Source organism: Neopsephotus bourkii, unplaced genomic scaffold (genome assembly GCF_033783945.1).
Source record: "Neopsephotus bourkii isolate Nb327-2 ecotype Australia unplaced genomic scaffold, CSIRO-AGI_Nbou_v1 NB_1572, whole genome shotgun sequence".
Taxonomy (NCBI): Eukaryota; Metazoa; Chordata; class Aves; order Psittaciformes; family Psittacidae; genus Neopsephotus; species Neopsephotus bourkii.
The window spans coordinates 1,181,248-1,193,523 of record NW_026902048.1 but is presented as its reverse complement, the minus strand read 5'-3'; the positions used below and the strand labels follow the sequence as shown (position 1 = coordinate 1,193,523).

Here is a 12,276-nt window from a genome sequence, read left to right as displayed (position 1 = left end):
TATTAGTTATGCTGAATGACTGATCTATTTCTTTTTAGCCACCTCCAAAACTGCCCAATGGTGTTTTTGGTTCTGAATTTCAAGATTTTGTGAACAAATGGTGAGTACCTTTTCTGTGGCTAAGTTGGCTACACGCTTGGGATCAGCCCTGCTGTCTTAATGTATCAGTAACTTGGCAGAGTCCTGCCTGGTAACCTGGTACCCCTGCAGTGTACCTTGCTGAGTACCTTACAGTGGAAGGGGGAGGAGAATTAGAAAAGGGTAAAAACCTGTGTGTTGAGATAAGACAGTTTAATATTTGAAATAAAATATAATAGGAAATAAAGGAAGGAATAAACACTGTGAGCAAACAAGTGATGCTCAGTACAATTGCTCACCACCCTGCCTGTCCCTGAGCAGTAAGAAGCCCCTTCTGGCCAACTTCTCCCAGTTCATATACTGGGATGATGGTCTGTGGTATGGAATAAGACTTTAGCTAGCTCAGGGCAGCTCTCCTGGTTTTGCTCCCTCCTGGCTTCTTGCGCCTCTCTTCTCTGGCAGAGCATGAGATTGAGAAGTCCTTGATCAGGGTAAGCACTACTTAGTGAAAACTAAAACATGGTGTGTTATCAGCATTGTTCTCAAACTAAAGCCAGCGCTGCACCAGAGACTGGGAAGAAAATTAACTCTATCCCAGCCAAAACCAGGACAGTTCCTACTTGTGGCTATGGTAAATGTGATTTCAATTAGTGTAATCCTCTTTCTCTGACTGCTAATGTGCCTAAAGCTCATCCTGCAGGCATCAGCTTAACAGCATATGTATCCAAAGAGAACCCCAAAGCTGAGAGATGTTCCCTCCTTATGATATGATTTCTGCTGCGGTATTCAACTTAGATTTCTCAGCATCAAAGACATCCTAGCACTTACGACTGATCATATGCCACAGTTCCAAAGGAGGATCTTACTTTTAAGAGTAACCTTCACAGTGTTCTGCTATGAGTGCTCCATGTGATGCACAAGTCTTGCAGGCTCCACATATTTGTCTTTTTCTTTCCCAGTGTTTCACTGAACCAACAACTTAATCACAGCAGCAGTTTACCCACTGATTTACTTGTCCAGTTGCACTTAAGCGATACCAGGACTGAACCAGTATAGTCAGTCCTGAGGGAGGCAGTTTGTTACAGTTTGAGAAGTTAATTTAGTAGAAGCTACATATACATATTTACTGCTACCAAATGGAAGAAAAGTAATGCAACAGCCATACTTGATACAGAGCTTGAAAAGACTTGGGTAAAAGAAACTTGGGGGGAAAGCAGTTCCTAGTGTTGAGGTTTTGTTTAAATAGGAATTTGATCTCTCCAGCTTGGTTATAGGCACTCACTGCTGCCCCCATGGAGAGGTACCAGGCAATTCAGGACTTCATACCTAAAACTGTACCTGTGGCAGCTACAGAAGGGACTCGTGTACAGACCCTGATTTGTTTGAGGCACTGCATTACCTAATGCTTATATCTAGAGTGGGATCTTCCTAGACCAAAGCAGCACACCAGCATGATGTAACCTGATCTTTACAAGATAATACATGTAATTTGTGCAACACTTTCTGTTTTCCTAGTTTAATTAAAAATCCCGCTGAGAGAGCCGACTTGAAGCAGCTGATGGTAAGTGAAAGCTCTGAACTTGAACTGAGAGCTCTTGTCCATGCAGGTCGGATTCCTCACCTGCCCTAAGATCAGGAGCTGAGTATGAGGCCTAAAGCATAATTTGTGGCCCTTGACATAAGCAGCCCAAACAGTTTTAGCAGCAGCTGCTTTTCTGGGGCTTCTTTTCAAGGGGTTACAGGTTTCACAAGCTCACAGGACAGGGACTTCAAGGAGACCAAAATCAGTGGGTTGGGGACTCTGATAATGACAAGAAGTAGATGACCTAATGCTGTGAATGAGCAAAAGAATTCTCTTTCTTGGGTTTATCAGTCAATAATGAAGTGTATAGACCATTACTTTCAGGAGGACAAGAGAACAAGATATCACTTGCTTATGGAGTAGCTAAATGCATTTTAATCAACTGTTGAAAGAGAGGCAAATTTTATTCTTCGTGTCAGCTTGGCTTGGCAAAAACTATGAACTACTACACCCAAACATGCTGCAATTGTTCTGCATGAAGTGACATTACCAGTTTTGTTGGATCTTTCATGGCCTTAACTGTAACTCTAGCACTGAAATTCTGCTGTAGAAAATCAAGGTTCCCCTGCTGTGATCCTGTTGTACAATAAGGGTACAAAATGCAGTCAGACTCTTTTGATTACAAGAAGCCTCTCTATGCACAAGCAGACATTTTCCAGAGTATTATCTCAAGTGGCTGAGTCACGTCCTTATTGCATACTTTGGTGTCAGTATTGTGCACTAGGCATCGTGTAGGCAGCATTCCTCTGGAATACTGTGCCACGTGTATACTTCATATGCTGGCTATTTCCAGAACCCTGCAGGAAAGCTCTCCCGTTTGCTTTGTGTGGCTTGCAGATCTTATAGCTAGCTTGAAAACTGAAAGTAAACTGGATTTATGCTATTGCAGGCTATTCCAAACTATTACTTAACAGATTTGGGTGCTTGAATACTGATGATGTTCTCCTCTGCTCAGATTCATGCTTTCATTAAGAGATCTGAAGCGGAGGAGGTGGATTTTGCAGGGTGGCTCTGTTCAACCATAGGCCTTAACCAACCAAGCACCCCCACACATGCTGCTGGAGTCTGAGTGCAGAAGAGCTGCTCCTGTCCTGTACATCTGTTAACAACGATGCTATTTTGGTCCTCTTTCCTCAGCTTCTACCTGTTCAAACATGTATTTCACCTCTTAAGGAAGAATGTCTTTATAGCATGTGCCAAATGGTTTTAAACCTTGTCATAAACTAATTGGTATCGTATTGGATGACATTCGTTCACTGACCAAACTGTAAGATGTCTAAGTTCCAGTGCTTGCTGATTTTAAGTGATTATGGATATTCTTTCTTAATGAAGATATCACTGAGGGTGTTTCCTCCCAGCCTGTTTGAACTTTATCAAGATCCTTTGTAAATCGTTGGTACTTCAATCATGCTTACCTAATCTCCCACGCAGAAAGGGTTAGGGATGCCCTGAACCTGTATCTGTCGAGCATGCTTCTGCTGCTGTCAAACTGTACCTGAAAGTTAGGCCTGATGGTTCCAATGTTTGTTCCGAGATCTCTCTTCACAGGTCTAGATGGGAAGAGCTCTGCATTTCTTGGAACGTCCAGGGCACTATTCTAATTGTAGACTTGTTCATATTTCTATATTTATTTTTAAAACATATCATCCTACTTGGGTTTAGTGATGTCTGATTGAGTTTTAAAAGTTAGTTCTTGGCCGTGTCCTACAGAATCAAGACAGATCCAGGCAGTTTTGCTTTCTTCTAACCTGAAGTTTCATGACAACTGTGTTTAGTGTCTGAAGTGTATGAAGATCCTCTATTGTTTTATTCTCTCAGATGTTTAGCAATGGGTTCTCTTAATAAATATATTATCAAATAACTTCTTGATGCTCTTATACTTAAGACCTTAACCAAAGCCTTAACGTGAAGGTGTGTGTGTTTTACACACTCTTTTTCTGTATATAGCCTGTTCCCTGTGTTTCTGAGGGCTGTTGGAGAGAAGCCTCACTGCAGAGCTTGTGTCTGTGTCACTGGCACAACTTTGTACAGCCTTCAGTGCTCAGTGCTGTGGCCCCCCTGGGCGGGGTGTGAGATGCTGTGGCATGGGAACATTGTGATCCACCCAGCCTAGGGCAGACCTACCTGTCTGCATCTGTCACTGCACTCATTGCTTCAGGTACTACACTATATAATGCTCATTTCTGCAGGTTATTTTCCTTCACAAGCCCAGCTTCCATCACCTGCTGCCATTCCTGTACAACAGAACCAGGAGTGTGTCCTCTGCACGGAGATGTAACAGCTGTGGTGAGCAGCACTAGCCAGAGTTCAGCTCCTTGGTCTTTCAGAGAAGGAAATACCTGAAGTTCTTTCCCAAAAGGAATCCCCATCTCTCTGGATGTAACCTTCCACTTGGCCAACAGTATCAAGTATCAGAGAGGGATAGAATAGCCCTTCAGCCACTGACAGTAGGAAATGACTCACTGACACATCCGAGGCTTCTTTCAGCTGCTCCTCCTTTGAATGTGACTTTTTAGTAGTGCCAAGGCTGGGTAGTGTTTAATTAAATACGTCCTGAGCTTTACATGTGAATTACACACACAAACACACAGGGATGTTACAGTAGTACTCTGTAGTGTTTGGTAATAGAAATGTGCAATATGTGAACAGCCAGCTTGAGACTGAACCCCCAGTTTACATGTTAACATGAGCACTGCAAGCCCAGGTACAGGTAGGACACCCCAGGAAGCTACAAACCAAGGAAGAGCCAGAAACCCCATCTTCCCTCAGACAGCTGCAACAGCTCACGGAAGGTGGAATCCTGGGTTCTGACCACACTTGGGATACTCGACCAATTCCCAAATCCTTTCCTGCTCTTAAAAGCAAGCTTCACAAGGGTGTTTTCTCTGAGTGATAGCAGAGCCAGCAACAGCCCCTTGGGCAGTCACAACCAGCTGGTGACAATGACAGCTGCCAGAGTGGCTGAGTAAGGATATTACTTTTATTGTTTGTTTTTAACCAGTTTAACAGAGTTTGGATTTCTGTGTTTTAAAAGAGAATGGATAAAATGAGGAGGAAAAGCATCTTGTCTGTCCAAGAGCAGCAGTTACAGTGCTTTTTGTGCCATTAAACAAATGAGAGGGCACTCACTTCCCATTTTATAACTAAGTTCTCAGCCTCCTCCTTGAAGATCACGTGAAAGCAGAAGGTGGAACTGTATTATTTACAAGTTGCTAAGGGAAAAAGTAACAGTGCTCAAAAAGCACTAGCTCCTTATTACAAGCAGCACGTACGGCTTGTGGATGAATACAAGGCTCTTGGCTGCTAGTTTGAGAGAGCACAAAGTAGGAAACACTTCACTGTGTTGGTCCAAGCTGACAATACAGCAGAGCACCAGGAGGTACAGAAAGGGGAAGGAATAAACCCTGTTCTCAGAACGTGTCTGAGGGTGAGAACATGGAAGCCAAGAGCCTGGAGCGAGGTCTGGACATGGCTTTTCCCACCTCCCAGTTCCCAGCTGAGGCAGATGAGGTCACAACACAATCACTGGGTCAGCACCAGCCTCTGTGGCCTGGTTTCATTTCTGAGCATCAGGAAATAAGGACAAACTCTTGCTGGTCACAATACATGTTAAATTAGTGTGACTCAATGACTTTTCCAAGCCCCAGCCAGGGATGCAGTAAGCTACATTAGGTTTTAAATATGGAAGGGGTTATGCTACATGTCTGTACAGCAAGTGTTCATTGATTTGATGTCTGTGACATGACACTCACATGTTCAAGTGTAACTGCACCAGCCCTCGTGTCCTGCAGTTCATATCCATGCACAGGACAAAATGGTGAGTGTGAATGAGGCAGAAACTCCTGAGTCTGTATGAAAACCATCTCAGGTTTTCTTCCCTCAAGAATCAGATTCCTCCTCCTCCTCTTCCTCCTCTCGATGATCTTGAAGACTTAAGTGTAACTCGGTTTGGTTGATGGCAGCCTCGTTGTCCATCTGCCCAAGAGTCTGTCATGGTGAGAGTGTCACAATCAGTTCTAGAATCACTAAGCCATGTGAACGAGGTCAACAAGAAGAACCTGAACCGCAGCCCCCCCAACTGCTCACACAGGCACCGCTGTCACCCCGGTGCCACCCCTGGAACTCCCCCCTGTTCTGCCCCTGCAAAGCCTTTCCTCACCTTCTGAACCTCCTCTGCTGCTGTGGAGGAAGGGATGGTCCCGTTCTCCTCTCTGGACCTGATCATGGACTGCAGGGCCAGCTCCTCCACCTGCAGCACGGGAACACAGACACCTCTGCGGCAATGACTCAGTAACACCACAGAGTGTTTGTGTTGGAAGGGGCCTTAAAGCTCATCCAGTTGCAGAGCAGCTTGCTCCAAGCCCCTGTGTCCAACCTGCCCTTGAGCACTGCCAGGGATGGGGCAGCCACAGCTTCTCTGGGCACCCTGTGCCAGCGCCTCAGCACCCTCACAGGGGAGAGCTCCTGCCTCAGCTCCGTGTAACGCGGGTCTCCGCTCTGCCCGCGCTCCCGGTGTCTGTACTCACACACACCGATCACGTGACCTCCGGCAGCTCGGACACGCCCCGGGCCGGGCCCGGCCGCCCTCAGTGTCGGGGCCGCGGGGTCCTCCCCCTCCCCGCCGCACCCGGGCCCAGTCCCGCTCCCCCTTCCCCGCGCACCCTGAGCCGCGTGAGCTGCTCGCGCAGCGCCGCCTTTACGCGCAGCAGCGTCTCCTCCTCCCTGCGCAGCTCCTGCAGCCGGCTCAGCATCTTCCGCCGCGCGCCACACAGCCCGCCCCGCCCACGTCACCGCGCCACGCCGCAGCGCCCCCTAGCGCGCCGGAGGAGGCGCAGCCACACCGCCCTTCGCACGTTTCCCGGCAGCGGCTGCCACCGTGCGGCCGTTTCCGGTCACAGCCCCACGATTAAAACGGCAAACGGACAAACCCCGGCTCCAGCGGCGGTAGGGAAAGACAACATCCCCCCCCCCCCCATCCTATCCCCTCCGAACACGACACCAGCGCTCTGCTCCAAGAGGATTTATTGCCGGTGATCCCGGACACAGCCGGGCACGCTCCCGCGGGAAGCCGCCCTCCTCATGCTTCAGCCTTGGCCTTTGCAGGAGCCTTGGCTGCGGGGGCCTTGGCTGCGGGGGTCTTGGCTGCAGGGGCCTTGGCTGCAGGCTCTGCCGGACCCTTGGCTGCCAGCTTGGCCTTGGCTTTCTTCTCCTCCTTAAGTTTATGCTGCAAAAAGAAAGACAAACCAAGATGATGAAGATGCATCCCCGAGGTACCGACCCCGCTGCACCCGGCCCCGGCGCACTCACGTTCTGTGCGTGGCGCAGGATGGTGTTGCGCCGCATTGTCTTGGCGTACGGGTTCAACTTGATCATGATTCTCAGATTCTTCAATGGGTTCTTCTTCAGGACCCTGCGGCGAATCTTCTTCCTGCGGAGAACACATCCATAATGTAGCACCAGCTAAGGCCACAACCACATTCCGCTCAGGTTTCACTGAGGTTTGAGGAACTGTAATTCCTTGTATTTGTACCCAAAATGTAACATAAACCCAGCCCTCCCACCTGAGGGATTCAGGCAATTGGGGAAATTGCCCATTCATAGATAAATCCCTTACTTTGGAGCACGCAGGGCCTTCTGAATTTCCTGGCTTCTCATGATTCTTCCAATGTCTGTGTTGGTCATCTTGTGCATGGGCAGGCTGTGAAACAAACATTGATCCTATCAGTCACAGAATCCCAGACTGGTTTGTGTTGGAAGGGACCTTAAAGCTCATCCAGTTCCAGCCCCCTGTCATGGGCAGGGACACCTTCCACTAGAGCAGCTTGCTCCAAGCCCGTGTCCAACCTGGCCTTGAGCACTGCCAGGGATGGGGCAGCCACAGCTTCTCTGGGCACCCTGTGCCAGCGCCTCAGCACCCTCACAGGGAAGAGCTTCTGCCTAAGAGCTCATCTGGATCTGGAACTCTCCCATCCCGTCCCGTCCACACTCACTTGTAGTCGCTCTTGAGCGTGGCAGCTTTGCGCCAGGTGCCGTACAGATCATCCAGCTTGCGGAATGCGCTTTCTGTCCAAATGCAGAAACGCCCAACGTGGCCCCCGGGAGCGAGTCTGAGCAGGTTCAGCTTGTTCACGTCAAGGAGAGTGATTCCTACAGGAAAACAGGCAAACTGATCCCGTCAGCTTGATTAAAATCAAGGGATGGAGGACTACACTCTTAACAGACAGGGAAGTCCACAGAAACAGAGAGAGGCTTCTTCAGCAAGTCAGAACTTCCACAAAATCATGTGTTTCAGAAACACGGACCAGTGAAGTGGAATCTCATCATTCCAGGCAGTCTCCCAACAAAGAGTCGGCACATCCGAAGTTAAAAGTTACCTGGGATATTCCGGAAAGCTCTGATGATCCCATTGTCCTCGTTGTAGATGATGCAGGGTCCCCTGCGCTGGATGCGACGGCGGTTCCTCATCTTACCCTTCCCGGCCCGCATCCGCTGGGAGGCATAAACCTATGGAAAAGCAACAAGGTGAGTATTCCATGGAGTCTCAACCCCACCAGTCAGGCACAATCAAATGGCTTCAGTCAGAACTTCACAATCATCACTGTGGATCTGCAACACGGACCAGTGAGGAGTTCATCATTCTTCAGAGATGAGAATGGATTCCTACTGCAGGGTCTAATCACCTGGGTCTCCCTCCAAAACACCACCTTATAAACTCACCTTTTTGATGTCATTCCAAGCTTTAAGCTTCTTAAGAAGGAGAACAGCTTCCTTGGTTTTCTTGTAACTCTCAACTTTATCTTCAACAACCAGAGGAAGTTCTGGAATCTCCTCAATCCGATGGCCTAGTGAGGGTTTTACAAGACAGGGAGTTACCCACTGACCCTGGCCACAAGTGTTTCTCCATGTTATTGGTTTGTGTGCGCAGAAATGGTACAAAATGATCAGAAGTGGAAATTAAATTCATGATCTGATACTCAGGCACAGTAACTACAGCAGTGAAGTCTCAGTGGGGTCTCACATGCCTGCCTTGGGCAGAACTTGCTGTACCTTAGTAACTACTAAGCAAATCTTTGGCTTCCATGAGCAGTAATCAAACCGAACTACCATGTGAGTCCCAATGCAGTTTTTATAAACACAAGAGACTTGTGTCAGCAACACAAAGAAAAGCACCTTCCCATGCTCTAACTTCCAACACTGCACAACTGCAAAGTGTCCTCCCACGTTGTATCTAACCAAACCACTCCGCTCTGAACACGGGGCAGTCTCTCAGCCCTTTAGAAGCAAATTTAGTTACGCAGGAGAAACATTTTGAGTAATCACATAGTCACTGCTGCTGCTCAGGCAAGGTAAAGCCTTTCCAGAGACAGTATTCCCACCTTTGGACATAACGAGAGCTGGAAGAGCAGATGCTGCCAGGGCAGAGCAGATGGCATAACGCTTTTGAGTTGTGTTCACCCTCCGGTGCCAGCGCCGCCAAGTCTTGGTAGGTGCAAACATGCGGCCTCCACGACACATCTAGGCATGGACTGTTAAGAATCACCTTGATGAAGCTTCTCTCTAGTGTGGCACTTGAATCCTTGCTCAGCGTTAAGTGTTCGTCACCCACCTGCACCAGGACACTTGGCAGCAGGCAACTGCCACCCAGCACAGAGTAGGACGCAAATTACGACATCATGGCAGGATAGGGCACCATGTGATGCACAACATCCCCTTCTGCAGTGGGGATCAATGGGGGCTGCTGCTCATTAAAGCCAGGCCGGATCTGCATACAGAAGGTTCTAATCACATCACAGGTTTCTTAAACCTGGTCATGCACTGTAGATTACCACTGCCTCAAGCAGAAGGTTCTGTTTTATTTAGATACTTAATTGTTCTGCTTGATGGACACAGCTATGAAAGGATACGTTTCCAAAGGCACCCTGGCCAGAGCGGTGAGTTCCACCCCCTCGTACTCGAGGAATACGAGCAACAGCTCTCCCAGTGCCCCAGGATTCGGCACTGGTCTGATGACCTGGAATAGAAAGATGTTCATTTAGAATAGTAACAACAGAGTTTTCCCAAACACAGACAAGCTGAATTCAGGAGCAGCCATCAGAACTTCCACTGTTATCATGTGTTTCAGAAACACGGACCAATGAAGTGGAATCTCATCATTTCAGCAAAACAAATCCTGATCAGAGCAGGGTAATTAATTCTTACCATGTTAAAGACCTGCTTATTATAATCAAGTACATTAACATATTAATCTCTAAGCCTGGCCCTCGGGTTGGAGATCGGAATGGGCACTGCTGTTCCTAGCAGGCTAAAATGTTTATGTGAAATACTGTCATCAATAAGTGCATGTTCCTAGTACAGATTTCTTGGGAAGCAGAGGGTGTCTGCACCCACAAGCTGCTGAAGCAACTCTAACAAACGCCATCTGCACAGGTTTCTTCTTGACAAATGCCTCAGGCAAGTCTCAACACAGAGCAGGGATTATTAAACATGGGTTTTCATCGCACCTCCTATACAGAATCCCACTGACAGCACTTGTCATTTCCATTCTGGATCTGTTTCAGTTTTAGCCCACCTACACCACAGGCAAGGCCTACCACCAGTGTTCCCATCCATTCATACCTGCAAGCTCACTGACAGCATAGGGCTGCCGGTTGTTCTTGCGCAGGTTGGTGTGAACGAAGTTCACAACGTCGGGGCGGATGGGAGCCTTGAACACAGCGGGCAGGGTGACATTCTTGCTCAGTGCTTCCCCCTTCTCAGAGTACACAGTAATCAGTGGGCGAGCACAAGCCTGCGAAAGGAAAAGGATGCACAATTAAGCACAAGTAAAGTTTCTTGCATTCACTATTCCCATCCATCCACTATTGCTCAGAATGAAGGGGTCTTCAGCTCAGCAGTGCCAGCATGCTGACAGCAGGCAACTGTCACTGAGCACTGGATAAGACGCAAATTACATCATCATAGCAATAATTTTCACATAACATAGTACTCCTCAGCACAATACACAGCGAGAAAACTATACCTGAGGTTTTAAGTTCAACAGATCTCCAAGTCATTGGGGTGCCACTGATCTGTAACTGGATCTTTGGGTAACAATTTTGTAACCTTCGGTAATCCCTGCCTGTGGCAGGGGGTTAGAACTAGGTAACTTTAAGGTCTCTTCCAACCCAAATGGTTCTGTTTTGGAGTAACAAAAAAGGTAGAAACAAAAGATACTTATAAAAACTACTCTTTTGACTCCATGTGGGTGCCAAAACTGCCGTGTGGCTTCGTTCTCCTTCAGAGAGATAAGTGAGGAAAAGCCCTGGTAGGCGGCGACACAGGCCCCATCCCCACACGGACCGTGAAAGTGTGAGTTTTAGCGGACCAAGCCAAACCTTCGGCCACGATCCCCTCTGCCGCCCACCCCGAGCCCCCTTCACCCGGCCGGGCCTCCCCACACGGGCTCCACGCGGAAAGCCGACGGATGACGGCTCCAAAATGGCGGCCGGCAGGCCGGCCCACGCCTCCAGCCCTAAGGCTGCCCGCAGCACGGCCCGGCACAGCTCTGCTCGCCGGGCCTGGCTCCCACCAGCCTGCTTCCACCAGCCTGAACCCACCGCCCGCCTCAGTGACAGCCCCGACCGCGCTTGGCTGCCTCGGCCTGCGCCTCACCATGGTGCCGGCGCGGAGCGTATCTTGCTCCCGCCCGTCTCGCCGAGGCCCCAACCGGAAAAGGAAGTGCACTTTACTCTCCCTTCAGTATGAGCGATGTTCTTCCGCACCCTATCCCCACTGTCATCCGCCGTTCCGCCAGTCCGCCCCTTACTTTAACCTCTACCTGAGTCCCTTCGGCTATGTCACGACATGCGATGCCGAGCTCTGTCACTCCGGAGGCCTCTGTCGCTCTCAGTCGCCTCTCAAACAGAGGGATTCTTTTCTGGCGGAAGGATCCGGCGTGACGAGTCACCCTGCCTCAAAGAAATGTAGTGCCGGGGGGGCGGGCGAGGCGCGCAGTTCGGTTGTGGCGGGCAGCAGTCATGACGGTGGGGCAGCGGCGTCAGGATGCTGTCGGACTGTATCACTGCCTGCTCCGGTGAGTCTGCCGAAAACAGCCATCTCTGCTTGCAGGGGAGGGGGTGGCTGAGGTGGGGGTAGCGAGTGGGTTTTGTGTGAGAGGCTGCAGGGGCTCTGTAGGACCGTGTTGTTTTTATGCAGTTTACTGTTTGATGAGGAACGCTGAGGAAAAAAGATGTATATACATTAAGTGTTAACGTACTTTTAACATTTTCTTTCAGAATATATGAAGAAGGAAGGGAAAGTATCCCTGAGCATCCATTTCTCTTTGAGGTAAACATATATATGAAAATACAGTAGCATAAACTGACTGTGTCTGTTTAAAATGCTCAGCCATTGATTAGCGGCTGAGGTATGTGTGAGAATATGGCGTAAAAACGAAAATTTACCTCAGCGACACCTCTTAAATCCATCTCTATTTTCGGGCTAAATCCGCCTGTCTCAGGGCGAAGAGACGCGGGTCTCGGTGCCGCCCTTCCGGGTCACCGCCACCCCTCTCTGCCGTTCTCATTCCGGCGTTCCACCTGCTGCTCGGTACTTGATAGGAGTTAAGTCGTTAAAAA

General features: G+C 48.9%; 3 protein-coding genes and 4 non-coding genes across 7 annotated transcripts in view; 1 reads left to right on the top strand and 6 right to left on the bottom strand.

Annotated features, from left to right (window-relative positions):
- MAP2K1 (mitogen-activated protein kinase kinase 1) overlaps positions 1–3,521 on the top strand; it is a 33,247-nt gene extending 29,726 nt beyond the window's left edge. The window contains exons 9-11 of the mRNA XM_061371164.1: positions 39–100; positions 1,594–1,639; positions 2,616–3,521. Coding sequence (XP_061227148.1) covers positions 39–100; positions 1,594–1,639; positions 2,616–2,729 — 222 coding nt within the window. The 3' untranslated portion in view covers positions 2,730–3,521. The remainder of the gene's footprint in view (positions 1–38; positions 101–1,593; positions 1,640–2,615) is intronic.
- Positions 3,522–4,622: 1,101 nt separating this feature from the next.
- On the bottom strand, positions 4,623–6,481 carry SNAPC5 (small nuclear RNA activating complex polypeptide 5). Its single transcript, XM_061371093.1, has 3 exons — positions 6,322–6,481; positions 5,820–5,909; positions 4,623–5,647 (listed from the first exon to the last, which is right to left on the bottom strand). The coding sequence occupies exons 1-3, from the start codon at positions 6,409–6,411 to the stop codon at positions 5,540–5,542; spliced, it is 288 nt and encodes a 95-aa protein (XP_061227077.1). The 5' UTR covers positions 6,412–6,481; the 3' UTR covers positions 4,623–5,539.
- A 184-nt stretch (positions 6,482–6,665) lies between these two features.
- On the bottom strand, positions 6,666–11,423 carry RPL4 (ribosomal protein L4). The gene is made up of 10 exons (XM_061371161.1): positions 11,312–11,423; positions 10,277–10,448; positions 9,565–9,671; positions 9,037–9,175; positions 8,378–8,502; positions 8,035–8,164; positions 7,651–7,807; positions 7,275–7,358; positions 6,968–7,088; positions 6,666–6,884 (listed from the first exon to the last, which is right to left on the bottom strand). The coding sequence occupies exons 1-10, from the start codon at positions 11,312–11,314 to the stop codon at positions 6,738–6,740; spliced, it is 1,185 nt and encodes a 394-aa protein (XP_061227145.1). The 5' UTR covers positions 11,315–11,423; the 3' UTR covers positions 6,666–6,737.
- LOC133222042 (small nucleolar RNA SNORD18) lies at positions 7,919–7,989 on the bottom strand. Its single transcript, XR_009728163.1, has one exon. It is a non-coding gene; the product is annotated as a small nucleolar RNA SNORD18 (small nucleolar RNA).
- On the bottom strand, positions 9,239–9,339 carry LOC133222044 (small nucleolar RNA SNORD16). Its single transcript, XR_009728165.1, has one exon. It is a non-coding gene; the product is annotated as a small nucleolar RNA SNORD16 (small nucleolar RNA).
- Positions 9,748–9,819, bottom strand: LOC133222041 (small nucleolar RNA SNORD18). The gene has a single exon (XR_009728162.1). It is a non-coding gene; the product is annotated as a small nucleolar RNA SNORD18 (small nucleolar RNA).
- LOC133222043 (small nucleolar RNA SNORD16) lies at positions 10,523–10,623 on the bottom strand. Its single transcript, XR_009728164.1, has one exon. It is a non-coding gene; the product is annotated as a small nucleolar RNA SNORD16 (small nucleolar RNA).
- Positions 11,424–12,276: the final 853 nt, after the last annotated feature.